We start from the raw sequence: 24,491 nt of genomic DNA, 5'->3' as shown, positions 1-24,491 counted from the left end.
TAAGGGTTAGGGTTAGGGTTAGGTTTGGGGGGGGTTAGGTAAGGTTTTCGCTTTAATTTTACATTTACTGATCACAGCGCGATGTTTTTGTCGCGCTGTGATGACGTCACGTACGCGCTTTCGTCGAGCGCGCTTTTGTCTACCGCGGTTTTGTGGTGGAACCCCCACCCCCACCCCCACACCACTAACCGGGCCGTTTCCTTGTGGGCTTGCAGAAGGAGGCGGTGTGGAAGAAGCCCCACCAGCTGAACATGGAAGGGGCCCTGATCGCCCGCGACAGGGTCGGAGTTCAAGATTTCGTCCTGCTCGACTCTCACACCAGCGAATCGGCTTTCTTGGACAACCTGCGCAAGAGATACCGGGAGAACCTCATCTACGTAATGAAACGTGGAACGGCCATTTGGAAGAGGGGGTGTTGCCTGCCTTGGGGAGGGGAAGAGGGTGCCGGAATAACATTATAGACCAGAGGTCTTGGACTGAATCCGAGGGGCTGCTGCCTCTTCAGGGTTGAAAGGAGAATTTGAGAGCCAGAAGACAACCCCTCGAGGGGTGTGAGGAAATGGGGGGGCTGTGCCCCTCTCCTTGATGGACAGCTGGTGTGCCCAACCAGCGACAGCTTCAGCCCTCCCTCTGGCCCTGGGGTAGGAATTGGGGTGGCTGAGGAGGCGACTCTGGTTGGCCCTGAAAGGACACCTGGCTGTGTGGCTCTCAGGCCCTCCGGAGAGGCTCTTGGGCGGGACGAGTACCAACCTCCGTGGGCTTTGTATGGTGACACTGCCACCACCACCCCTCTTTTGCTCTGGGGATCACGCGCTGATTGGCAGCCTGAATTCTTCTTGCTTCTCCCTCCCCCCCCCCAGACCTACATCGGGACTCTCCTGGTCTCTGTGAATCCCTACAAAGAGTTGGACATCTACACGGCTAAGCAGATGGAGCAGTACAAAGGCGTCAACTTCTTCGAGCTGCCACCGCACATGTGAGCAAAGATGCCAGGCCATTCCCTGCCCTGTGGGGCCTTCCGTGGGCCCAGAGGGGACCCTCCGTTCGTATCCATCCATCCACCCAAGCTTAAGGGGAATTAAAGCACAGAAAGATAGCCTCCCCCAATAATAATTATACACACTTCCTGTGTATAATTATTATTGGGGGAGGCTGGTTGGGGATTACAGGAGTTGAAGCCCCAGCTGGAACACAACACCCCCGTTGTGTTATCCTTGCCCACGGGGGAAGCTCTCCCTCTCCTCTCTCCCCCCTTGCGTCTTCTCCAGCTACGCCATCGCAGACAACGCCTACCGGCTCATGTGCACCGAGTACAACAACCACTTCATCTTGATCTCCGGGGAAAGCGGAGCCGGGAAGACCGAAGCCTCCAAGAAGATCCTCCAGTTCTTCGCCGTGACCTGCCCTACCACCGAGCAGCTCCAGATTGTCCGCGACCGTTTGCTCCTCTCCAATCCCGTCCTGGAGGTGCCGGCCTGGGGATGCGGGGCTCTCGGTCCCCCGTATGGTGGAGGGGCTTCCCCTGAAGGCCGCCTGCTGGGCAGGGAGAGGAGGGGGAGGCTCAGCCGCTCTTCAATTACCCCCAACTCTCTTTCTCCCACAGGCCTTTGGAAATGCCAAAACGTTACGGAATGACAACTCAAGTAGGTTTGGGAAGTACATGGATATCCAGTTTGATTTTAAGGTACAGCTTTTGAAATATTCGGGGGGTTTAAAAAAAACACCTTGCATTTTTAACTCTTTAATCCGGAGTCATGAAATGTAGACCACCTTGTGGAATCTTTTATTTATTATTAGCGGTTATATGTCAGGGCTCCAAAAGAGCCAAGGAAAATAAAAAGATGGCTTGCAACTCATTATATCCTTTTTTTTTTAAATCAGAGGGGGGGGAAAAGTGTGACACTCATTGCCTCCCTTAGCTTTTATCTTCTCAATGCCCCTGCGAAGTAGGCCAGGTCGGGACTAAGAAAAGATCAGCCAGCAGTGTTCCTTTCAGACTGGGGGGGGGGACGGGGGGGGGGGACGTGGCACAGGAGCTTCTCTGTTTCTGCTCTTTCCAGGGGGCTCCTGTCGGTGGACACATCCTGAGCTACCTGATTGAGAAATCCCGAGTGGTGCACCAGAACCCTGGGGAGCGCAACTTCCACGTCTTCTACCAGCTGCTGGAGGGGGGCGAGGAGGAGCTGCTGGAGGGCCTGGGCCTGGGACGCAGCCCTCAGAAGTACTCCTACCTGGTGCAGGTCGGGTGGCGCAGATTTTTGTCCCCAGGCTGTGATTTCCAGGCGCCTCCCCCCTGCATCCCCCTGGCTTTGCAGAAAGCTGCCAGCTGTTTCTCTCTTCCGCTGTAGGGAGGCTGTGCCAAAGTGTCTTCCGTTAACGACGGCAGCGATTGGAGAACAGTCCAGAAAGCCTTCGTGGTCATCGACTTTGCCCCGAGAGATATTGAGGTGGGGACCTTAGGAGGGGCAGTGGGGGGAAGGAGAGTGTTACATCTGTTTAAAACAGACCTTTCCCCCCCCACCCCCCTTCGCTGACGAGGGTGAGTTACGCTGGATCTGACTGCGTTTCTTCGCCTTCCTTCTCAGAATCTCTTGGGCATCATTGCCAGTGTCCTGCACCTGGGCAACATCCAGTTTGAAGAAGACAGCAACGGCCACGCCATCATCACCAACGGCACTCAACTCCACTGGATCTCCAAGGTGCCAGCTGGGCGCGTCAGAGACTCTGAATTAATTTGGGGGAGGGCAGCCCTGGGTGCAAAGCACATGGCGTCCCACCCTGGCCACTGGCACGGCGCACAGCCTTTGCGGGCAAGCCCTTTGCCATGCTGAAACTCAACGACAATCCCCTGCGCTGCTTCCATACACTGTGGTGTGAGTGCGCCGTCATAGGAGTAGTTTTGAGCATGGGGTGCACATCGCATTTGAAAGCTTCCCTCCCCCCCCCCGAGGTTTTGAATTGCAGCACTGATAAAGAGTTGAGTGTTAGCGGCTGTTGTCTTTTTTCCCCTCCTCTCTGTAGCTTTTGGGCGTCCCCCTGTCCATCCTTCAAGAATCTCTGACCCACAGGAAGATCGAGGCACGGTTTGAAGAGGTACCACTCATTCTCCCTGCTCCTTTGCAAGAAAACAACAGGGCAGAACTGCCCCCATGCGGACCCCGCTGTGACTTTCTTCCTCCTGAAGGTTTTAAGCCCGCTGGACGTGGACCTGGCATTCTACGCCCGTGACGCCGTGGCGAAAGCCATCTACGGACGGACCTTTGCTTGGCTGGTCAGCAAAATCAACGGCTCTTTAGCAAACAGGGTGGGTCCTTCGTGGCTGTTTGTAAGAGTGGCTTGTATCGGTGACGCCCGGTCTTTCCCATTCCCGCTGGGGCTTGAGAAGGCTGGCGGTTGACGGAGGTGGCTCCGGGGTTGTGCGCCTCGTGTCCAATTTGTGCGCAGACACTCGAAGGACCTTCCGATTGGGACCCGCGTTGTTTCTCCTTGTTTGGTAGGACTTCAGCAGGAAAACCGTGATTGGGCTGCTGGATATTTATGGCTTCGAAGTCTTTGAGACCAACAGGTAAAGTCTCCATTCACCCTCTAAATCAAACCACATTTTAAAATGTTTTATGCATTAAAAAAAATGAGACTAAACTAAAGAGAACATGGGATTTGGAGAAAGAGCAGGAGGAGGCAAGGATCATACAATCTCCCTTCCTCTAGTTGTGGGGTGGTAAAAGTGGTTCAGTCCAGAAACACTTCTAGAACATGACTGTTTTAAAATGTGTGTGTGTGTGTTCAAGTTTTGAACAGTTTTGTATCAACTATTGCAACGAGAAACTCCACCAGCTGTTGATCGAGATGACCTTGAAGGCAGAACAGGAGGAATATGAGCTGGAAGGCATTGAGGTAGCTCTTGCTCCTTGCTAACCCTTCTTCCCCTTAAACCTTTCTCCCCCCACCTTCCCCCTCCCCCCTCCCACCAAGTCTAGGCCTGGTAGCCCCAGGGCCGAAATGAGGCGCAGGAAGAGACAAAATATGAACTGCAGTTGTCAAACCATCCCGGAGGCTACCTGGGGGTGGGGGGGTGGGGTGCCCCTGTTTCTCAAGGTGGAATTCAAATGCTCCGAGGATTGGAGAAGACAAGGATCTTTCGCAGGGCAAAAATGGTTGGGGAGAAGTGCCTTTTTTTTTTACACCAAGCATAAACTTACTCATTTTATCCAACCCCCTGAGTCAGGTCAAGCCGGTCTTAACAAAATCCTGCCACATTTGACCAAACCAGGATCCTTGATGTGAAGAAAATGTTTGTCTTCTGGACCCAGATTGTGGGCAACTGTGCTTTCCCCCAAACTTTTAAGACTTCTTCCTAGAGTTCATCTAAATTCTGATTCCAGAGGCCGGTGGAGATGGACTGACTGTTTTAAATAGAATTTTACACAGCACGGCCATATTTGGCCAAATATGGCCGTGCTGTGCCTTGACCGCCTCTCTTCTGCTCCCAATTGTAGTGGGAACCGGTTCCATATTTTAATAACAAGATCATATGTGACCTCGTGGAGGAAAAGCACAAAGGCATCATTTCCATACTGGTAAGAAAACATTGGTTTTTGGGTATGTTTAGCCAATAAGAGAGATTCCAAACAAGGTCGCCCACTAAAGGAATTTGGGGTACCGAAAAGTTTTTAAATAGCTGAGGGATTCTATCAAAGAGTTATTGACTTTCTCACAAAACTACAGTTCTGGTTTTGTAGCGTAGTGGCAGAGAAGGGAAAGTGGACCACAGGGTGGTTTTATAGGACTCGGGGCTGACCTGGAAACACTTTGAAATAATTTCCTTTGCTGTTTGGAGATGCCCTCAGCGTCCATTTTTCTGGTTCAGGAGACCTCCAGATGTGCTGGCTGGCAGCCATAAACATAAACCCATCACATCTGGTTTAGATTCAAGAACCACCAGACCCATTGGCTGTGCCCCACACATAACCATTGACCCATATTTTTCAGCTGGATTCACTGAACAAGTTAGAATCGCCCAGTTCAAACCTCACCTTAAGCCTAATACACTATTTATTGCTCATGCGGGGAGCCAGCGATGGTCTTTTGCCTTTCTTGTTTAAGGATGAAGAATGCTTGCGGCCCGGTGAAGCCACTGACCTGAGTTTCTTGGAAAAACTGGAGGAGAAAGTAGGAGACCATGCCCATTTTGTGACGTAAGCACTGTGCCCTTCTTGCCGGAAGGGACGGGGTCATCTCCCAAGGGCCGTTTACCTTGGCACTTCTTGGAGCAGACCCTACCTCAATCCAGTGGTGGGATTCAATTTTTTTTCACTACCGGTTCTGTGGCTTAGTGGGCGTGATATGGATTGGAGAGCGTGGCAGGGGAAGGTTCCTGCAAAATCCCCATTCTCTCCCGATGAGCTGGGACTCAGGAGGCAGAGAATAGATGGGGGCGCGGCCAGCCAGAGGTGGTATTTGCCGGTTCTCTGAACTACTCAAAATTTCTGCTACCGGTTCTCCAGAGCTGGTCAGAACCTGCTGAATGCCACCTCAGCCCCACCATCCTTGCTTCTGGGTTGGATCCTGGCCCAGCTGCCAGTGGGATTGTCTCTGAACTGGGGAATTCCCTCTCTTTTTTTCTCTTTCTCTCTGCAGTCGAAAGCTTGCAGACCTGAAAACCCGGAAGTCCATCGACTGGGTGGACTTCCGCTTGCTTCACTACGCGGGAGAAGTGACCTACTGCACAGTGGGTAAGAGGGGGAGGCTGACGTGGGGACCAGTTTGCAAGGGGCTTAATCTAGGCTGCTTCCCTCCCTCCTTGCTTGAAGCTCACAAGAATGATTCCTGCTTCAGGGGACAAAAAAACAAACAACGAAGGAGGCTGACTGGAAGCAACTCCTTCCTAGATTTCGAGACCAGGAACATTTTTCTTTCTGAAGCCGCTTATCTTGGCAAGAGGCCTCCTCCAGCTCCCATCGAATCCAATCGTTTGGAAAATATGTTTGTGGTGATCAAAGCCTTCTGGGCACCAATTACGACACCTCTGTGTGCCCTTCAATTTGACATGGCCGATTCAAGCCCATTAAATTGTAGCCCATCGTCCCCAGCGAGCGGACTCCACAGTGGTTGTGCAGGATAGTTGGTGCCTAGTTGGAGAGGGCCGGTGAGGTTTCTCTTTCTGTGTCTCTTCTCAAAAAAAACCCCAAAAACCTCTCGGCAAAAGAGGCTGACATTGATGAAATTCTGTAATCCCAAGACTGTAATTGTTCAGACTGTGTTTCTCAACCGTGGCAACTTTAAGGCAGGCGGACTTCAACTCCCAGAATTCCCCAGCCAGCATGGGGGATTCTGGGAACTGAAGCCCAGATACCTTAATGCTGCTAAGGTTCAGAAACACTGGTTTAAGCCAACAGAGTCTTTGCTAAGATCACCCTGGGTTCATTTCCAGGAAGACTTTCTCTTCCCCTGTCCCAATTTTATTAGCAATAGCAATATAGCAATAGCAGTTAGACTTATCTACCGCTTCATAGGGCTTTCAGCCCTCTCTAAGCGGTTTACAGAGTCAGCATATCGCCCCCAACAACAATCCGGGTCCTCATTTCACCCATCTCGGAAGGATGGAAGGCTGAGTCAACCTTGAGCCGGTGAGATTTGAACCGCTGAACTGCAGATAACAGTCAGCTGAAGTGGCCTGCAGTACTGCACCCTAACCACTGCGCCACCTCGGCTCTCTTAATTAGTATTGTTTTAACTTTATTTCCTGCCGTCTTTAGGATTTTTGGAGAAAAATAATGATCTGCTTTACCGGAACCTTAAAGAGGTAAGAATATTTTGGATCCGTTGAGGTGGGCTTCTCTCTTGTAGTTAAGGGATAGGAACAGAAGTAGAAAAGGTGCAGATGAAGGAAGAGTTGCAGGAATTCTTAAGAGTGGGTGGAAAGGAACGGATGTTACGGATTCTGTGACCTCACGCTTTGACCTGTTTCAAGGTGCTGTGCAATTCCAAAAATGGCATCTTGAAAGAATGCTTCCGCTCATCGGAGTTGCACAACCGGAGGAGGCCAGAGACGGTGAGTGCTCTCCTCGGACACGATGAGACGAGCTCTTGAAATGTTTTGGCTCAGAGCCAAGCAATAGATTGGCACTTTGTAGAATTGGGGGAGCGTCTTTCAGCAGAGGAGAAATTTCTTCAGCGGGAAGATTGCATTCCTTGCTGACGATTAACAATCTGGGACAAGGTGCGCATGGAAACGGGGCTTGCAGTGGTCCTTAGCACACCGTGCCCAGAGTGCACACAACGCACAACATAATTGGGGGTCACATTTAACTGCTTGGGTAAAGTTTGCAGCTGCACCCCCTTCCATGTGTGTAACTGAGGCCTTCTGCCACGCCCAGGTTGCAGCTCAGTTCAAAGCCAGCCTGTCCAGTTTGATAGACATCCTGATGTCCAAGGAGCCCTCCTACATCCGGTGCATTAAACCCAACGGGGACAAAGAACCTGGTATGGAGACCTCTGGGCTGGACAGTGTGGGGGGTGCTGCACAACTTTCCCCCCGTGGTGGTTTCATTGATCTGTCCTGAGGGCAACCTGAAATCTGGGCTGCCCTGAAAACAGCAGCTAACATTTCTCATCCCCCCCTGGAGAAACCAGAATTCCTGGAGTTTAAAACCTAAGGAAGTGCTGGAGGAGAAGCCGGCAGGGGCTTCCTGTCTCAGGCCAGAGGGGGGTGGCAGATGGACGTGAAGATCCATTCCTCTTGGAGCTCTTCTGCAGCCAAATGTTTTGGTGCCTTTGGGCAGTAGAGTTTGGACCCAGAGAAACGAGTAGGTCTTAACCCATGAAGGGGTGGCGGAAGAGTGCCGAGGGCCCTGAATGGGCTGCCGTTTTCTTCTGCAGACAAATTCGATGACTCCTTGATAAGACACCAGGTGAAATACCTGGGTTTAATGGAGCACCTTCGGGTGAGGCGAGCCGGCTTCGCTTACCGTCGGAAGTACGAGCACTTCCTGCAAAGGTGAGGTTCCTCTCCTCTCCCCCCACCCCACTCATTGCCATGGCTGCAGTGGGAACTGAGAACACAAGAGGGAGGGCCGTCTTCCCCCCCACCCCCCTCCAGCTCCAAAACATTCTGCTGGAGATTGGATACCTGACTGGCCCCCTTTGCATGTTAGGAAGACGGAGGTCACCTGTGTGGTTGTGCAGCCCATCCCTTCGCCGTGGGGCTTGTGGAGGGGAACTGGGATTGGCCTCCTCTAAACAAGCTTGACCCACAATCAGGATTTCTGGGGAGGGAGAAGCCGGGGGTGAGCTGTGCTGGTCAGGAAAAGTTAATGAGTCTCTGGGATGCCTCCCGCGGCTTGGAACCCTTTTCCCCTGGCTGATTCCAGGTACAAGTCTCTCTGCCCGGATACCTGGCCCCAGTGGCGAGGCCCTGCAGCCAAGGGAGTGGAGAAGCTCATCCATCACATCGGCTACAAGCCCGAAGAGTACAAGATGGGAAGGTAGAGGAGGAGACGCCTGCAGTGTTTGGGATCGGTTCGTGCAGCTGCTGTCCATTAAAATGCACCTTCTGTCTCCTCCAGGACCAAACTCTTCATTCGTTTCCCGAGGACCCTTTTTGCCACCGAAGATGCCTTCGAACATCGGAAGCACCTCCTGAGTATGTGCCTGGGCCTCTTTGGGCCACGCCCAGGAAGGTCTTTTTCTACCTGAGCGTCGTCTTGACGAGGAAGTCATCCTCTGGAGGCCCTGGGCGGCCTCCTCATAAATGCAGCGTCCTTCTAAGGCTGCACGAAATCCCTGTTGGGCTATTTAGCCCTTCTCTTCCTTCCCTTCTCTTGGGCCAAAGAGAAGCCTCCAGGTTTAGCACTGCAAGCTCAGGTCTATTTAGGATTAATTTTGGGGTGGTCTTCTGTGTATTAAGATGGTCCCGTGCTCCATCTCTCACTGAAGAAGCCAGGTAGCTTTGATGGGAAAGATGTCCAAGAGCTACTTACTTCCAGCCCCATTAGAACGTCGTCATACTCCTGATGCATCAGAATCCTTGATTCAGTTTCAATGCAGATTCTAGGCTAGAAAGTCTCAGGTTTTGGTCCCTGGAAGTCGCGGTCGGGAGTGATGTTTCTGGTAAACAAAATGGGAGTTATACAGTCTGGTTTAGAAGGGCCTCCTTCCCCCCCCCCCAAAGAAACCGGAGGGACCTTCACCTGGGGAGGGCATCAGGGCAGCCTTTTCCCCCTCTCTTTCAGTCTCCAGAATCCAAGCGAAATACAGAGGTTGCCTGGGGAAGCGAGAGTTCCAGAGGATGAGACAAGCCGGTAAGGGTCAGCTTGGCCAGAACCGAAAACCTCCTTGAGCAGAAGGCTTGACAAGGGCCGGTTTCTAAACTGGGTTCCCGGAGACCCTTTGTGAAACCGTGCTCTGCTTGCCCTCCATCTGCTGAGGAGGAGGAGGAGGAGGAGGAAGAGGAGGAGGAGGAGGAAGAGGAGGAGGAAGAGGAAGAGAAGGAGGCGGCTCTCCTGGCTGAACCGGGGACTCTTTCTCTCTTGCAGCCATCCTGCTGGAGGCCGCCTGGAGGGGGGTCCTGGCACGCAGACTGGCCAAGAAGAGGATGTGGGCAGTGGAGACAATCCATAAGTAAGTTCCCTGCCTCCTCCGCCTGGGATCATCCCTCCCTTCCCGGTGCCTCTCGGCCAGTGGTGAAATTCATTTTTTTTAAGCTACCGGTTCTGTGGGCGTGGCTTGGTGGGCGTGGCAGGGGAAGGATACTGCAAAATCCCCATTCCCTCCCCCACTCGGGGGCCGGCCAGAGGTGGCATTTCCCGGTTCCCCGGACTACTCAAGATTTCCACTACCGGTTCTCCGGATCCTGCTGGATTTCACCCCTGCTCTCAGCTCCGAGAAGAAATCAGAGGGGTCCCTGATCATTTGGTTATTCCGTATATTACACGGATGTCTGTACACACACACACCGCCCACACACACCTACACCTGGGAAGGCACCTGGGGACGATAAGGAGGAGGGTCCTGCATGTTGCTTTCCTCCCTTCTGAAGGTTCCTCAAAGGCTTCATTCACCGGAGGGAGCCCCTGAACGCCCACAACGTGGATTTTGTGAGGTTTGTGCAGTACACCTACCTCATGAAACTCAGGGATCACATTCCAAAGACCGTCTTGGACAAAAGCTGGCTTAAGCCTCCAGAGATCATGCAACAAGTGAGAACGGGCTTGTGGGAAGCCTCCATGTTCAGGGGCAGTCTGTTGCAGAGTCCAGAGAGGAAGCCTCTGGCTTTGCTGTCTGGCTGTGGGTCTCTTCTCTCTAGGCTGCTGCGGGCGGGGGGTGAGGGTCTCTCCAGCTCCTCTGAGGCTAGCTGAGGGGTAGTCAGATTGAGAAGGTCTCCTAAACTTGTACAAAACTGGGGATTGTGAGTTGGAGCGCCATCTGCTCCCTTAGGAAGAGAACCTGGGAGCTCCACAGGGGTCCGTGGCTGATTATAATGTCCATCTCATGTCAATCTTCTCCCCTTCTACCACCCAGACTTCTGCTCTTCTGAAGACCATCTGCAAAAGGAACCTTGTCCGGAGATATTGTTGTGGAATGAGCGCAGAGAAGAAGGCCCAGGTGGGACTCCGAGATCTTCTGATGCAGAAGCCTGCCGTTTCCCGTGAGGGTCTTCCTGGTGTCCCGAGGGGGATAAAGTTCTCATTTTACTCCCAAACAGATGGAGCAGAAAGCTGTTGCCAGTGCAATCTTCTCCGGGAAGAAGGTCGGCTACGTGGAAAGTCTGAACCAGCCCTTCCTCCACAGCCGACTGGGTGAGTAGCTGAGTGTTGGCAGACCCTGTTGAGAACTTGGCTTGACTCAAACGAAGGGTTCTCCCTTGTTGACTGTCTGGATGTAATTTGGGGGCGGGGTGGGGGGTTTCAGGGAAAGCATAGAAGGGTGGAGTTGGAAGGGTGATCCCAAGGACCACCCGAGGGGATCAACACACCCTCCAAAGGACCTGAAACTGAAGGCAGGGCAAGAAGCAACTGATGGAAATTGATCAAGGAGAAGCCACCTGGAACTGAGGAGGAATTTCCTGACACTGAGAACAATTAACCAGTGGAAGGGCTTTTGCCTCTGTTCCAAAGACTGGAGAACCATGTGCCTGACATGGCCTAGGGCAGGCTTCCTCAAACTACGGCCCACCAATGCAGAGTATCCGCCCCGTGGAGTGGTGGGATGAAAAGCAGCTGCCAGCTTGTAAAGAAGTGCTTCAAAAGTCTTTAAAAACAGCCTTTCGGGTATTTTCACAGCCATGTGATCCATTAAAACTCTTTAAAAGTCCTTAAAGTTCTTTAAAAGTCTTTAAAAATAGTCTTTCGGGTATTTTCACAGCCATGTGATCCATTAAAACTCTTTAAAAGTCCTTAAAGTTCTTTAAAAATCTTTAAAAATAGTCTTTCAGGTATTTTCACAGCCATTGTGATCCATTAAAACTCTTTAAAAGTCCTTAAAGTGCTTTAAAAGTCTTTAAAAACAGGCTTTCATGTATTTTCACAGCCATGTGAGCCATTAAAACTCTTTAAAAGTCCTTAAAGTTCATTAAAAGTCTTTAAAAACAGCCTTTCAGGTATTTTCACAGCCATTGTGATCCATTAAAACTCTTTAAAAGTCCTTAAAGTGCTTTAAAAGTCTTTAAAAACAGCCTTTCAGGTATTTTCACAGCCATGTGATCCATTAAAACTCTTTAAAAGTCATTAAAAGACTTTCAGATGTTTTTCACAGCCATGTGATCCAGGGCCGGTGGGTGAGTAGGGAAGGGGCTGCTTTTAAAGTAGTGCTTTAAAAGTGAGTGAGTGGGTGGATGGGGGGCATGTTTCCATGTCTCCTAGCCTTTTCAAAATCAGGTGAAGTTGGCTGACACTAATTCAAATGCAACCGCAGTATAAAGCCAGAAGGAGGATTCACCCACTGCTTTGATTCTTCCCACATATATAAAGTACACCCACCAAATTGGTTGCTGAACAATTTTGGTAGATCTCCATGGGTGTGTATTACACATGCACAAGTGTGGCAAAAAGCAAATCAGTTTGTGAATTCTAAATTGGCCACGCCCACCCAGTCACGTGACCACCTAGCCACGCCCACCCAGCTGGTCCGGCCACCCCAACAGTGTGAGGGACCGTCGTGCATCGGCCCCCTGTTCAAAAGGGTTGAGGACCCCTGGCCGAGGGTTTCCCCGCCTGAGCAGAGGGTTGGACTGGAGAGACCACTAAGGCGCCTTAAAACTTACTCTGTTATCTGGTCCAGCAGGAAAAGTAAGTCCTTATTTAAATGAAATAATGAAGGGAAAAAAATAAAAGACATTTCTGGCCTGCCGGAGGTTTCTTCGAAGACCTCAGAGGAGCTTTCTGCCCCCTTCTCTCCTAGGGGAGGGCGACCTCTGCCCCAAAGTCCTGCAGATGATCCGCCACGAGAAGGTCCAGGTAAGGCAGAGCAGGGCACCCCACAGGTAAGCAGGGGACGAGCTCCGAGCGGCTCCCACCTTTTTCTCCCTGACTCCGATGCTGCCGACCCAGCCCTGCTGCAGCCCTCTTCAGCTTCCCTCTTGTCTCTTGCGCTGGTTTCCAGTATGTCACCCCAGTGGTGAAATACGACCGGAACGGCTTCAAACCCCGAGAGCGACTGCTTGTCCTGACCCGCGTGGCGGCTTACGTGGTGGAGACGGCCAAGATCAAGCAAAAGATCGAGTACGCCGCCCTCAAAGGTAACCTTGGGCATCGCTTCTCTTGGGCAGAGGGACTCGGTCCTCATCCCTGGAGCCGGCCCCTTTGTGACTTTGGAGCAAAGCTTTTGGAGACACACCAGAGGGGGGAATTCTGCCCTCAGGCAGGTCTAGGACAGCCAGCGCAGAAGCTAGAATTTTCCACCAAGTTAACCAGGAGCTCTGGCCTAAGTGCAGGTATTTACCGGCGACTTCAGCTAGTCCAGAATGCGGCCGCGCGAGTGATTGTGGGTGCACCTCGGTTCGCCCACATAACACCTATCCTCCGCGAGCTGTGCTGGCTACCTGTTGATCTCTGGGTGCGCTTCAAGGTGCTACTTGTCACTCATAAAGCCCTCCGTGGTAGTGGATCTGCGTACTTGAGAGACCGCCTCCTGCCAATTACCTCCCTGCGACCAATTAGATCGCATAGATTAGGCCTCCTCCGAGTTCCATCCGCCAGTCAGTGTCGACTGGCAACCACACGGAGGAGAGCCTTTTCAGTAGTAGCTCTGACCCTTTGGAACGATCTCCCTGTGGAGATTCGCACCCTCACCACCGTCCAGACCTTCCGCACAGCCCTCAAGACCTGGCTAGCCCGTCAGGCCTGGGGATAAAGATCGTAATCTGTCCCCACCCGAATGATGAATGAATGTTGTGTACTATTTTTACTCATGTATTGTTTCATGTTTACTGTTTTGTACCCCCTTCCCTATATTTTGTAAGCCGCCCTGAGTCCCCTCAGGGAAAAGGGCGGCCTATAAATAATAATAAAACTAAAACTAAACTAAACTAAACTACCCCATCAATATCTGGAAGGCAGCAAGGCTGTTGAGGCCAGGTGCTTTTCAAGGACAAGAAGGCTGCCAATTGGTCTCCGGACGCAATTCAAGGTGTTGGTTATTACCTTTAAAGCCCTACATGGCTTAGGACCAGCCTATCTGCGAGACCGCCTACTGCCACACACCTCCCAACGGCTGATAAGATCCCACAGGGTGGGCCTCCTTTGGATGCCGTCAGCCGGACAGTGCCGGCTGGCGGGCCCCCGGAGGAGAGCCTTCTCTGTGGCTGCTCCGACCCTGTGGAATCAGCTACCCCCAGAGGTCCGGACCTCACCCACCCTCATGGCCTTCAGGAAAGCCGTTAAGACCTGGCTGTTCCGGCAGGCCTGGGGGCTGTTGACCTCATTGTTAAGGTCCAGCCCCGATTAGAAATGTATGCGTGTTGGGAATTTTTAAATTATTCTTTTATTTTGCTTTTCTTTTTTCTTTCTTTGTAAGCCGCCCGGTGTCCTCCAGGATTAGGCGGCCTATAAATCTAATAAATAATAATAAATAATAAATAAATAAATAATAAGAAAAGGCCTAAGTAGATGAGAGGGGTGGGTGGGAAGGGGCGTCTCGGGAACAGGAAGGCTCCAATGGGTTTGGAAAAGATGGGAGACCAGAGACCTTCTGGTGGAACAAGGACGTAGAGCTCCATCTTTGCAATTTCACCAAAGGCCCCTCCGAAAAAGAATCGGCGGGAAAGGGGATTCGCTTGGTTAACCAAACCGTCTTTTTAAAAAAAAGAAAGAGTAGGAACTTCTTCCACATGTCCATAAAACTGACCCGTGTGGGACAGAAAGAATCAGGTGGTCTCTTCTCCCTTCTCCCCTGCAAGGCGTTTCCACCAGCAGCCTCAGCGACGGCGTCGTAGTCCTTCATGTCCCCGAAGACAACAAGCAGGAGAAGGTAAGGGGGGGGGGGGGTCTGCTGTTCCGGAGACTCTCGCAGACCCTTCGGGACCCAGTCAGGAATAAGGGCCCGTCTCCAACCTTCCTTGCAGGGAGATGCCATCCTGCGGTGTGAGCACGTCTTTGAGACCGTCACCAAGCTCTGCATGTTAGCCCATAAGGAGGACCTGGTGGCCGTGGTCCAGGGCAGGTAAATTGGGGGCTCCCTTTGCTCCCGAGGGGGCGCAGTGGTTAGGGTGCAGCACTGCAGGCCACTTCAGCTGACTGCTATCTGCAGTTTGGCGGTTCAAATCTCACCGGCTCAAGGTTGACTCAGCCTTCCATCCTTCCGAGGTGGGTGAAAGGAGGACCCAGACTGTGGGGGCGATATGCTGACTCTGTAAACCGCTTAGAGAGGGCTGGAAGCCCTATGAAGCGGCATATAAGTCTACTGTTATTGCTATTGCTTTGGCATGCTTGTTTTTTTTTACTACCGTTGGATTAAAACCCACTGAAGAAACGTCAAATAATTTAAGGCTTCCCTTTCGCAACACACAGCAGTTAAAGTCTGAATCTCTGTTTCTCCTTCAATCTTCCAAAATGTTTGTTTTCTCAACCAAGATCTGTTTCGACTCCTAGGGCTTGGGGGGGGGGGGGGGGAGGAAAAGACCCTTCGGCCTGTGGCCTGGTGCTGCAGACGAGCCCACCCCCCCTTCCCGGGTGTCTCCCTCTGCAGCCGGGGCTCTGCTGCTGAGCCTGGCCCTGGGCCAAAGGCCCCCTGGTGGAATTGCTCTGTTTCCCCTGTTTTGTAACAGCCTCCAGTTCCAGATCAGTCCCGGGAAAGAAGGGACCATGGTTTTCACCACGGGGCAGGAGCCTCACGTCTACAAAGCCAAAAATGGGACCCTCACAGTGGTAAGGCCTCTGGGGCGCATCAGGCCAGGGGGGGCTTTGGGGCATCCAGTCAAGTCTGAATACGATTTCCCTCCTCAAAAGACGGAAGGAGATTCTGTTGAGGCAGCCGATCAATTCGTTTAGTCAATGCAGTTTTGATTCTTTTTTTACGTAAAGAAAAGCAGCCTCCGTTTCTTTGGCTGAAGCTACCTAGAAATAAAACTCTCTTTATGCTTAAACCCCAAAGGTGTCGGCCAAGATAAAGTCCTGATGGGGAAGAGCAAAGCTGAAGGTTATCCGTCACCCTGTCTGCTGGAAAAGGAAGCCCCCGAAATCCCCTCCGTGGAGAATTGAGGCGCTCTCCGTAAACCTGCTCAGAGGGGCTCAGAGGGGAGTTGAGGTCATCTGCATCTTTTTTTAAAAAAAACAACACACCACCGTGAACAATGCCCCCCCCCCCCACATTAATCCTAGACCCTGTAACGGCCTCAGTGACCCTTTCCCAGAACGGATGCATAGATTGAGCCCTGAGTGTTTTTTGTGATCATTTGCTTCAACATTCCAGTCGGCAATCATTTAACCATTAACTGCACCAAACGCCCCCCCCCCCCCCCCGGCACCCGTTTTGAAATGCAGAACTCCAGAAAAGAACCTCAGCGTAAAAAAAAACCCCGAAGGACTCCCAACACCCCTTTGAGGAGGTCTGGAAGAGGAGCAATACGGCCGGCCGGGAACCTCTGCCCGGGGCCTTGAGGGGGTGGGGGGTCTCTTTTCAACCGAATCCTCTGCAACATCTGAAGGGGCCGGTTGGTGGTGGTGGTGGGGGCACCAGCCCCATTTGTGAAATGCAAATTGAGGTTCTTACTTCCGAGATAAGCAAGTCCCGGAAGGTCCTCCTGTCCCTGGAGTTACGATCCCACGTTATTCTCTGTATTAGCAACCTGTGATGTATTTATGAAAAATTAAAAAGGCGAAAGGAAAATTCACTTTCACTGGCCTGGCCTCTCCGTGCCTGCGAGCCACCTTGTTCAAAACGCCAGGCCAGTTTTTAAGAAGGGTTGCCCCCCCCTCCCCCTCGTTTCCCAGGGGCCTCCTAAGGCCCTCCGAGGGCTGAAGGGGGGGCTGCAGAATCGGCCACAACACACAGACCTCCTTGGGGAGGGAGGGGGGATGCTTGATCCTTGAAGGGCCTTTCCCAGGTGAGTGACACCTGGCCAAAGCTTCTCAGCAGCCCAATCTGTGACGCTGAGGATAAGAGCCGAGGTGGCGCAGTGGTTAAATGCAGCACTGCAGGCTACTTCAGCTGACTGCTATCTGCAGTTCGGCGGTTCTAATCTCACCGGCTCAGGGTTGACTCCGCCTTCCATCCTTCCGAGGTGGGTGAAATGAGGACCCAGACTGTGGGGGCAATAAGCTGACTCTGTAAACCGCTTAGAGAGGGCTGAAAGCCCTCTGAAGCGGTATAAAAGTCTAACTGCTATTGCTAACTCTCTGGTCTTTGGAGGAAAGTGGTTGCTGGCTTAGTAAAGCTGTGCTTTCTCTTCTGACTCTGGTAGCCACGCAGACTAAGAGCCGAGGTGGCGCAGTGGTTAGGGTGCAGTACTGCAGGCCGCTTCAGCTGACTGTTATCTGCAGTTCAGAGGTTCTAATCTCACCGGCTCAGGGTTGACTCAGCCTTCCATCCTTCCGAGGTGGGTGAAATGAGGACCCAGACTGTGGGGGCAATAAGCTGACTCTGTAAACCGCTTAGAGAGGGCTGAAAGCCCTCTGAAGCGGTATAAAAGTCTAACTGCTATTGCTAACTCTCTGGTCTTTGGAGGAAAGTGGTTGCTGGCTTAGTAAAGCTGTGCTTTCTCTTCTGACTCTGGTAGCCACGCAGACTAAGAGCCGAGGTGGCGCAGTGGTTAGGGTGCAGTACTGCAGGCCGCTTCAGCTGACTGTTATCTGCAGTTCAGAGGTTCTAATCTCACCGGCTCAGGGTTGACTCCGCCTTCCATCCTTCCGAGGTGGGTGAAATGAGGACCCAGACTGTGGGGGCAATAAGCTGACTCTGTAAACCGCTTAGAGAGGGCTGAAAGCCCTCTGAAGCGGTATAAAAGTCTAACTGCTATTGCTAACTCTCTGGTCTTTGGAGGAAAGTGGTTGCTGGCTTAGTAAAGCTGTGCTTTCTCTTCTGACTCTGGTAGCCACGCAGACTAAGAGCCGAGGTGGCGCAGTGGTTAGGGTGCAGTACTGCAGGCCGCTTCAGCTGACTGTTATCTGCAGTTCAGAGGTTCTAATCTCACCGGCTCAGGGTTGACTCAGCCTTCCATCCTTCCGAGGTGGGTGAAATGAGGACCCGGATTGTTGTTGGGGGTGATATGCTGACTCTGTAAAACCGCTTAGAGAGGGCTGAAAGCCCTATGAAGCGGTATATAAGCCTAACTGCTATTGCTATTGCTCAGTGACAAGCATAGCTGGGCATGTTAGTGATCTGTTGGAGTGGCTGCAGGTACTTTCCTCGACCCAAGAAATGTAGGACCTGCTTCAGAAGTGCTGCTGCTCACTTCTCTTGTGACGGGACGTTTTTCTCCCTGCAAAAACTCTTGATTTTGCTCCCTGGCCTCTTTCAAGAGACGGTCTTAAATCAGGACGCCGAGAGAAGCTGGCAATAGGAAAGACATCCAATTTATTTTCCGTATTTAAAATCTGTGTCAAATGCCTTAACACTTACACAAAGGGACAGAAAACCACGTCAACAGAGAGGAGGAGGGGATTCTGCACAGACAGGCTCCTTGAAAGAAAGCGAGGCTGGGCTCCCAGCGTCAAAGCAGGTGGGGAGGGGGCTTCTTTCCCAACCTGTCTGGTTCACAAGGCCCAGAAAGCAAAGGCACTGCTGGGAAGGGGGGTGCGGGGGGGGGGTGCGAGGCAACTTTTCCCTCTGGCCAAAGTTGTTTTTGGAATTAGGATTAGCACAAGGACGGTTTGAAGCCAATGGAGGCACTCAGGTCCATCCTGATCCCTCGCTTCGGGGGTGGTGGTGGTAGGGAGGGGAGGGGGCTGGTCAAAATTGGGTCTAATGCAGATGCCTCACCGGCAGGCTAAAGAGACAAAAGTTTGCAGCCGGTCTTCTTTATTGGGTTGGGGTGCTGGTTATCCCACCCCAGAAACATTTCCTCCCTGGTCCCCTTGAGCGATTCGGGCTCAGCCGCACGGCTGTCCCTTTTCCTGGAACTGATTGTCCTCTCTGCCAGCCTGGATCGAGAGCCCCCACCCCACCCCGCCCCAAGAAGCAGCCAGAGAGAGGAAGCGCAGGGCACCCCACCCCTTCCTCTGGGCCGCCTTCGCCGGGTTCTTAGCAGAAATATCCACAAAGACGCTTCCCAATTCAGCCGCTCAGGAAGCAGCTCGGCAGCGCATTCAGCTCTGGGAAATAAATATCTCCTGGGTGGGGGGGGTGGGGGGAGAGGGGGGGAATGTTAATAGGCAGCCAAGGACCCATTGGACGACTAACACAACCGTTGTGGTTTTCGGCATCTTTCGACAGTTGCTTTTCGGCTATTCTGGTTTACCTCCCTAAGCTTTTGAAACGCACAAAATAAAACTTGCAATCTATTTTTCTTAAATAGAAACGGGAATAAGCCAACTCTGGACTTTGGTCTGCAGCCTTGGAACACTTCGCACAACCTCTCAACTCAGCCGATGTCCCGTCCAAACTTAATCTTTGGATTTCCTGCTACTTAAAACTCCAAATGACAAATAAGATTTCCGCTGTGAAATAATAAAGGATTGGAGAGATGCAACAGAAATGAACAGAAGAATGAAGGGACAAAGGGCTTCTCATCCCGCCTGGCGCAAGATTGACTCTAGATTCCTGCCAGCCAGGCACCTTCTCACCTACATGGGGGCTTCGGGGTGGGTGGGTGGGTGTGATGGCACATGGTATGGAAGCCCCAGGCAGAAAAGGGCCCTTGTTCCTCCTTTTCGGGCCCCTTTTCCAATCCAAGGTGCTTTCGTGCCTCTTCTGGACGGACTGCAGGGGGGCCAAGAGACGAGGCCTAGGGGGTCTCACTCATCAGGACTTTCCTTCCACCCACCTGCAAAATGGCTTCTAATTTAGAGGGGGCAGCCGGGGTGAGGAAATATCGGCCTCTGAATGAAGGAGACCGAATCACACACGGACACGGCAAGAAGGCCATTGCTGGGAAGTCGAAGCCTTTGGTCTTGGATAAGAAGATGGAGGAGCTAGTGAATGGGGAGGGGGCCACGAGAAAGAAGGCCACGGGGGCACTTTGCAGCATCTACTAAAGGCAAGGTGGGAACCAGCATCCTTTGGGGGGGGGGAAGTGAAGGAAACGGGCCCTAACACTCTTTGTCCTCCTGCAACAGGAGACGTTGGCAGGCCCCCTTCCCCCCTCCCCTCCTTGGGCGGCCAGGGGATTCAGCCACAGCTTTTCTCCCTGGGACTGGAGGCTCAGCCGGAAACCTCCCCTGGAGGAGCCCGCTCGAACAAGAGGCTGCGTGGTCCTACCCGAAACAGGCTGAATTTGGAAGTGCTGCAAAGCCCGGGACCTGCACCCCGAACTCCTTCGCGGGGGGACAATCCATTGGGGCGCCACACGCTGCATCGTTGAATATACCAAAAATACTCTGGGTAGAAAAGGGAGAGTCCAGGCAGCAAGCCGAGGGCCGGCTGAGTCAGAGGGAGGGGGCTGGCCCGCCGTGGCCCCTCACTGGTGCATGTGAGTGCGGTCGTCGGGGCGCTTGATGTGGATCCGGCGGACCCTCTCGATGCGCTCGCGCTCCTCGTCCTCCTCCAGGTGGTGGGAGCGCCCGGCCGCCCCGCCGGTGGCCTCCAGCAGCGCATTGTCGGGACCCCGGCCGTCCTGGGCCTCGTAGAGGAGGATGTTCAAGGTTTCCTCGTAGATCCGGGCTTCTGGGAATTCAACCTGGAGATGCCGGAGGGGAGGGGGAGTTAGACCGATCCCATGCGCGACCCTTTCTGAGCGGGGTGGAGCAGAGAGAGCCAGCCACTCACTTTGGTCTGCTTCTTCTCGGTGGCGTACACAATCGAGGTGCAGCACACTTCCGCGATCTTCCGTCCCTGCCCGTAAAACGACCAGCAGCAAATCTCGTCCCCCAGGACGTCTTTGATGAAGAGGACCCTCCCGTTGAAGCGCAGGGAGAGTTTGTCAAACAGCTCGATGTTCTTCAGCATGTTGTCATCCGAATTGCTGGGGGGGGGGGGCAATGGACCCAGGAAGGGAGAGATGGGGTAATGCTCTTAATTAGCCAGTTCCACCCACCCCACCCCCGGCTGTTTCCCTCCCCTCCTTTCCGCCTCTCAGGGTAACTGCTCCCCTCTTTAGTGGTGAAAATACTTTACCTGGTGTAGGAATATTTGTTGTTACTTCGGTTGTAGAGCAATTTAACCGCCGGCTGCAAAGACACAAAAAGCAAATAGGGGCCTTTAGTTCCATGGGTCACCACTAGGCGTTGAAGGCCATCGGGCCCCCTACAGGGATGGTTGGAACTGCAGAGCTAAACATCTGGAGACCAGCTGTGTCCCCCCCCCCTCCGAGTTGGCCACCTTAAAGATCTGGTGGAAGGTGAAGCCCCCTTGGGGGGGGGGATGACCATTCCTCTCCCAGCTCCAAGGAGAGAGGGAGCCACTAAGAATGACTGGAAGACCCCCACCCCACCCCCAGCTTCAGAATCCCCCTTTAACGCAAGGCCGTTTACCTTGTTGGACGTGGCTATGAGCTTCTGCTCCTCCTTGGAGGATGTGATGATGGGCACTTTGCAAAAAGGCTCGTAGACATCTTTGTTCTGGGCAAAGAAGAGGACAGAGATTTGAACCCTCACCACCCTCCAGGCCTTCCGCAAAGTCCTTAAAACCTGGCTGTTCCGACAGGCCTGGGGCTAAAGAGCTTCTGCCCCCCTCCTCGAATGGTATGACTGTTGTGTGTTTTTAAATTATGTATTGTTATGTTTCGTCTTTTATTTTTTTGTCTGTACCCCCCTTCCCTGATTTGAATTGTGAGCCGCCCTGAGTCCCCTTTGGGGAAAAGGGCAGCATATAAATGCAATAAAATCCAATCCAAAATCCAAATCCAAGGGAAGCAAGAAGATCGGACAGAAGCCGGCCTTTGCTTACGGCAGACCAGTCCTCCCTTCTCTGGCTTGCAAAGGCTTTCCTTTAGAACAGGGTTTTCCAACCTTAGCCATTTTAAGATGGGTGGACTTCAACTCCCAGGATTCCCCAGTCAACAACACTTAACAACGCTGGAATCCTGGGAGTTGAAGTCCACCCATCTTAAAATGGCTAAGGATTGTGGAGACGGTGCCTTAGAAGCACCGATAGCCCTATAGAAGGGGGGGGGGTCCAGCCCTACAGCCTCCCTCCATCCCCCAGGTGGGAGCCTCAGCCACTCCCCGTCAGAGGGATTCACGGGGGGCAGCAGAGCGGGGAAAGAAAGGCTGCCTCCAGAGCACCCACCGCAGGTTTACCTGAAGGGCAGCCTGGCCCTCGTCCACCAAGCCTTGGACCAGGTAGTACTTGGCCTCGGCCAGCAGCTCCTCAATCTCCCGCCGGCTCTCCGGGAGGGGCACGGCGCCATCGCGCAGGTAGTTTAAAATGGTTCCAAAATGCTTGCCACACCTGTCTATCAAAATCCAGCCTAGGAAGGGACAGGAAAACGCAGCCAGGGTTGGAGGGGATGCAGAGGCCGAGCTAAGCCTCATCCTAACCCTGGCTTCCTTCCCTCTGAGACAGTTCGGTGTCGTCACCCGGCCTCAAAACAAGCCGGCTCAAGAGAGGCCAGCATCTTGCACAAGGGCGCCAGTTTCCATGAGCTCAACGTCTTTGTGGGCAGAGAGACAAGAATGTGAAGGGGGGGGGAGAGGATTAAAAAAATGCGCAGGGAGGCCGCTGGTCTTTTGACAAATAAGGGCGATGCTGGCTGAAGAATGCAAAAGGCCGTCTTAAATTAAGGGGACTTAAAACAGCTAAAACCGGATTAAGCTCTCAGTTCTGCAAGCTGTGGATTTCATTCTAATGGAAGCAGAAGTCGTAGTTTTTGGAGTCAAACCGTAGTAGCCTTTTGATATCTGGATCCGTTCATCTCCTTAGTTTAAAATCCTCAAATGCGGTTGAAAAAAAAACCCCTGTTTTAATGGGAGATTCTCTCGTCCCAGATCCCCTCATCAAACTTTCAAATGCTCCTAGCAAATCAAACGCTTCCTTTGAGACGGTGCAAAGGTATCATCCTCAGGTGGGCTGCCTCTAGTTGGCTTTTACCACAAAGTAAAGCTTCAAACACCCGTCTCCTCTTGGTCCTCACGGCTGCAGGTGGGTGGGAAGCCCCCCCACCCCCACCCTGAGACTTCCTCGTGCTATGCCACTCAAGAATGGACTCTACTCTCCATAGACAAAAAGCTGCTTTTCCTCCAAACGGAGACTCAAAAATCACATTGCGTGGGCTGTTGGATATGAGATGGGCGGCAATTAAAGTTCACAATAAAATAAATAAATCCGGAACACCATTTGGCAGCTCTTCCTCCTTCCTGTTATTCATATCCAGGAGGAACCGCAGGAGAAGTTTGGTCACGAGAACCAGACCTCCCTGCTGGAAAGCCCACCAAGGGCTCCTCGTTCAACACGGAGCCAATGGCAGCACATGCGTCACGGGCTCCGCTTCCGGGGGGACCCAGGGGCAGAGAAGCCTGACCCCCCCCCCCTAGGAGCATCCCAAGGCTCAGAGCAATTCCGAAACCTGCCAGGCCATTCTAGAGGGTGCCGGGAAGCCCACTTGACCCCAAAGGCCCCCTCTCTTGCAGAGTCGATCCTAACCCACCCACCCACCCCGTTTCTTTACCTTCGCTGTCGGTGAGGACCTCCATGCGGCCACTGAACATGGCCTTCAGCATGGTGTCCTGCTTGGTCAGCGTCTGCATGGTGGTGTAGTACAAGGCGCCGCCAATGTTCAGCTTCACATACTTGGAGCTGGGGCTGCCGCTTTTGAAGGACGTGGTGCGGGTCGTGGCTGCTGGCACGGCGGTGCTCACCACTGTCTCTCCGGACATCTCTTCCTGCAAGGGCAGGGGGGGGGGGCTTCAGGGAGAGCCCAGCGCATCCCCAGGGGCAGGAGAGGCGCTCTGGAGGGGGGCCAGGGGTGTCCAGGGGGGCAGGGGCAGAGGGGGCCAAGGGCCCTTCTCCCGAAAGAGCCCTTCAGAGGGGGGTCTCTGTCGCTGGAGGGGAAACCCCTCCATGGGGGCAAGGGCCCCTCGGCCCCCTCCCTCTGAGGCTGGGGTCTCCCAAGGTGCCAGCTTTAAAGCCAGGAATTCTGGGAAGTCCACAAGTCTTACAGCTGCCCACTTGGGAGACCCCAGACTCAGCGGGAGGGGCCAGAGGGCAGCCCCCCCTCCTGAGACCCAAGGACTGGGCTCCCCACCGACCTGCCCCCAGGAGCGGCCTTTGCCCCCCCCGCCCCTTTTCCCCTCCCTCCTCTTCCTCTTTTGTTCCCCAGCTTGGACTTTGGGCCTCGGATCTCTGGACGGCCGTTAAGCGAGTCAAGGTTTCCCCCGGGCGCATAGGCGAAGCAACGCGCCAGAAGCCCCCCCCCCACGGTTTCCTCCCCTGCCATTCATTCCCCCCGCCCGCCTTCCAGGCTCTCTGGGCGGAGGGGCCGCCGGAGGCTCTCGGGGCCGCCGGGAAGGGGGCGGCGGCGGAGACCCCCGAGGAGGCTGGGCGGGAGGGAGGAAGCAGGAAGCGGCCCCGGGCTGGGAGAGGCGGCCTCCGCGGAGGGAAACGCCGGGAAAAGCGATCGGCTCCCGCCCTGCCCGCCCCTTCCCCGCGGAGACCGACTAGATGCCCTCTGGTAGACCCCTCGCTGCTCCCCCCAGCCCCCCACTTCGCCCTTCTTCACGTTCCCCCGGATGTCCCCCCCCGCCACCATCGGCCCACCGTCCCCGCCGGGCGGGGAGACCCCCGAGAGGGAGGAGAGGGGGCGACGAGGACCCCCCTCCCCCCACCGGCGCCCCCTCCTCACCATGAACAGCCCGCGCGAGGCTCCCTCCTCCCCTCGGCCAGACGGTCCTCCTGGGCGGGGCAGGGAGCGGATGACGCAGCCCGTGGGGGCGGAGCCCCGCCCCGCCCCCTCCTCTACGCAGGTC

The 24,491-nt window shown here is 53.6% G+C and overlaps 2 protein-coding genes across 2 annotated transcripts; one reads left to right on the top strand and one right to left on the bottom strand.

Annotated features, from left to right (window-relative positions):
* The first annotated feature begins 223 nt into the window (after positions 1-223).
* MYO1H (myosin IH) lies at positions 224-16,255 on the top strand. The gene is made up of 31 exons (XM_032229497.1): positions 224-377; positions 861-976; positions 1,269-1,467; positions 1,604-1,684; positions 2,061-2,240; positions 2,349-2,447; positions 2,586-2,699; positions 3,022-3,093; positions 3,185-3,304; positions 3,498-3,565; positions 3,789-3,894; positions 4,497-4,577; positions 5,104-5,195; positions 5,638-5,732; positions 6,756-6,802; positions 6,971-7,051; positions 7,377-7,482; positions 7,879-7,996; positions 8,370-8,483; positions 8,565-8,641; positions 9,231-9,299; positions 9,534-9,618; positions 10,037-10,196; positions 10,519-10,602; positions 10,703-10,796; positions 12,397-12,452; positions 12,598-12,733; positions 14,393-14,463; positions 14,558-14,655; positions 15,260-15,359; positions 15,586-16,255. Exons 1-31 carry the CDS (start codon positions 252-254, stop codon positions 15,607-15,609), a joined length of 3,069 nt encoding a protein of 1,022 aa, XP_032085388.1. The 5' UTR covers positions 224-251; the 3' UTR covers positions 15,610-16,255.
* A 1,732-nt stretch (positions 16,256-17,987) lies between these two features.
* On the bottom strand, positions 17,988-24,466 carry KCTD10 (potassium channel tetramerization domain containing 10). The gene is made up of 7 exons (XM_032229019.1): positions 24,368-24,466; positions 23,195-23,408; positions 21,828-21,997; positions 21,060-21,146; positions 20,704-20,756; positions 20,356-20,551; positions 17,988-20,266 (listed from the first exon to the last, which is right to left on the bottom strand). The coding sequence occupies exons 1-7, from the start codon at positions 24,368-24,370 to the stop codon at positions 20,048-20,050; spliced, it is 942 nt and encodes a 313-aa protein (XP_032084910.1). The 5' UTR covers positions 24,371-24,466; the 3' UTR covers positions 17,988-20,047.
* Positions 24,467-24,491: the final 25 nt, after the last annotated feature.

Source organism: Thamnophis elegans, chromosome 13 (genome assembly GCF_009769535.1).
Source record: "Thamnophis elegans isolate rThaEle1 chromosome 13, rThaEle1.pri, whole genome shotgun sequence".
Taxonomy (NCBI): Eukaryota; Metazoa; Chordata; class Lepidosauria; order Squamata; family Colubridae; genus Thamnophis; species Thamnophis elegans.
This window is presented reverse-complemented; position numbering and strand designations above follow the sequence as displayed.

Excerpts from the sequence above, each read along its gene's own strand:
- KCTD10 (XM_032229019.1), bottom strand. Across the intron at positions 20,552-20,703 it reads AACAAATATTCCTACACCAG|CAATTCGGATGACAACATGC; the intron begins GTAAAGTATTTT and ends CCCCCCCCCCAG. Across the intron at positions 20,267-20,355 it reads CCGAGAAGAAGCAGACCAAA|GTTGAATTCCCAGAAGCCCG; the intron begins GTGAGTGGCTGG and ends CGGCATCTCCAG.
- MYO1H (XM_032229497.1), top strand. The coding sequence starts at position 252 with ATGGAAGGGGCCCTGATCGCCCGCGACAGGGTCGGAGTTCAAGATTTC. Across the intron at positions 4,578-5,103 it reads AAGGCATCATTTCCATACTG|GATGAAGAATGCTTGCGGCC; the intron begins GTAAGAAAACAT and ends TTCTTGTTTAAG. Across the intron at positions 5,733-6,755 it reads AGTGACCTACTGCACAGTGG|GATTTTTGGAGAAAAATAAT; the intron begins GTAAGAGGGGGA and ends TGCCGTCTTTAG.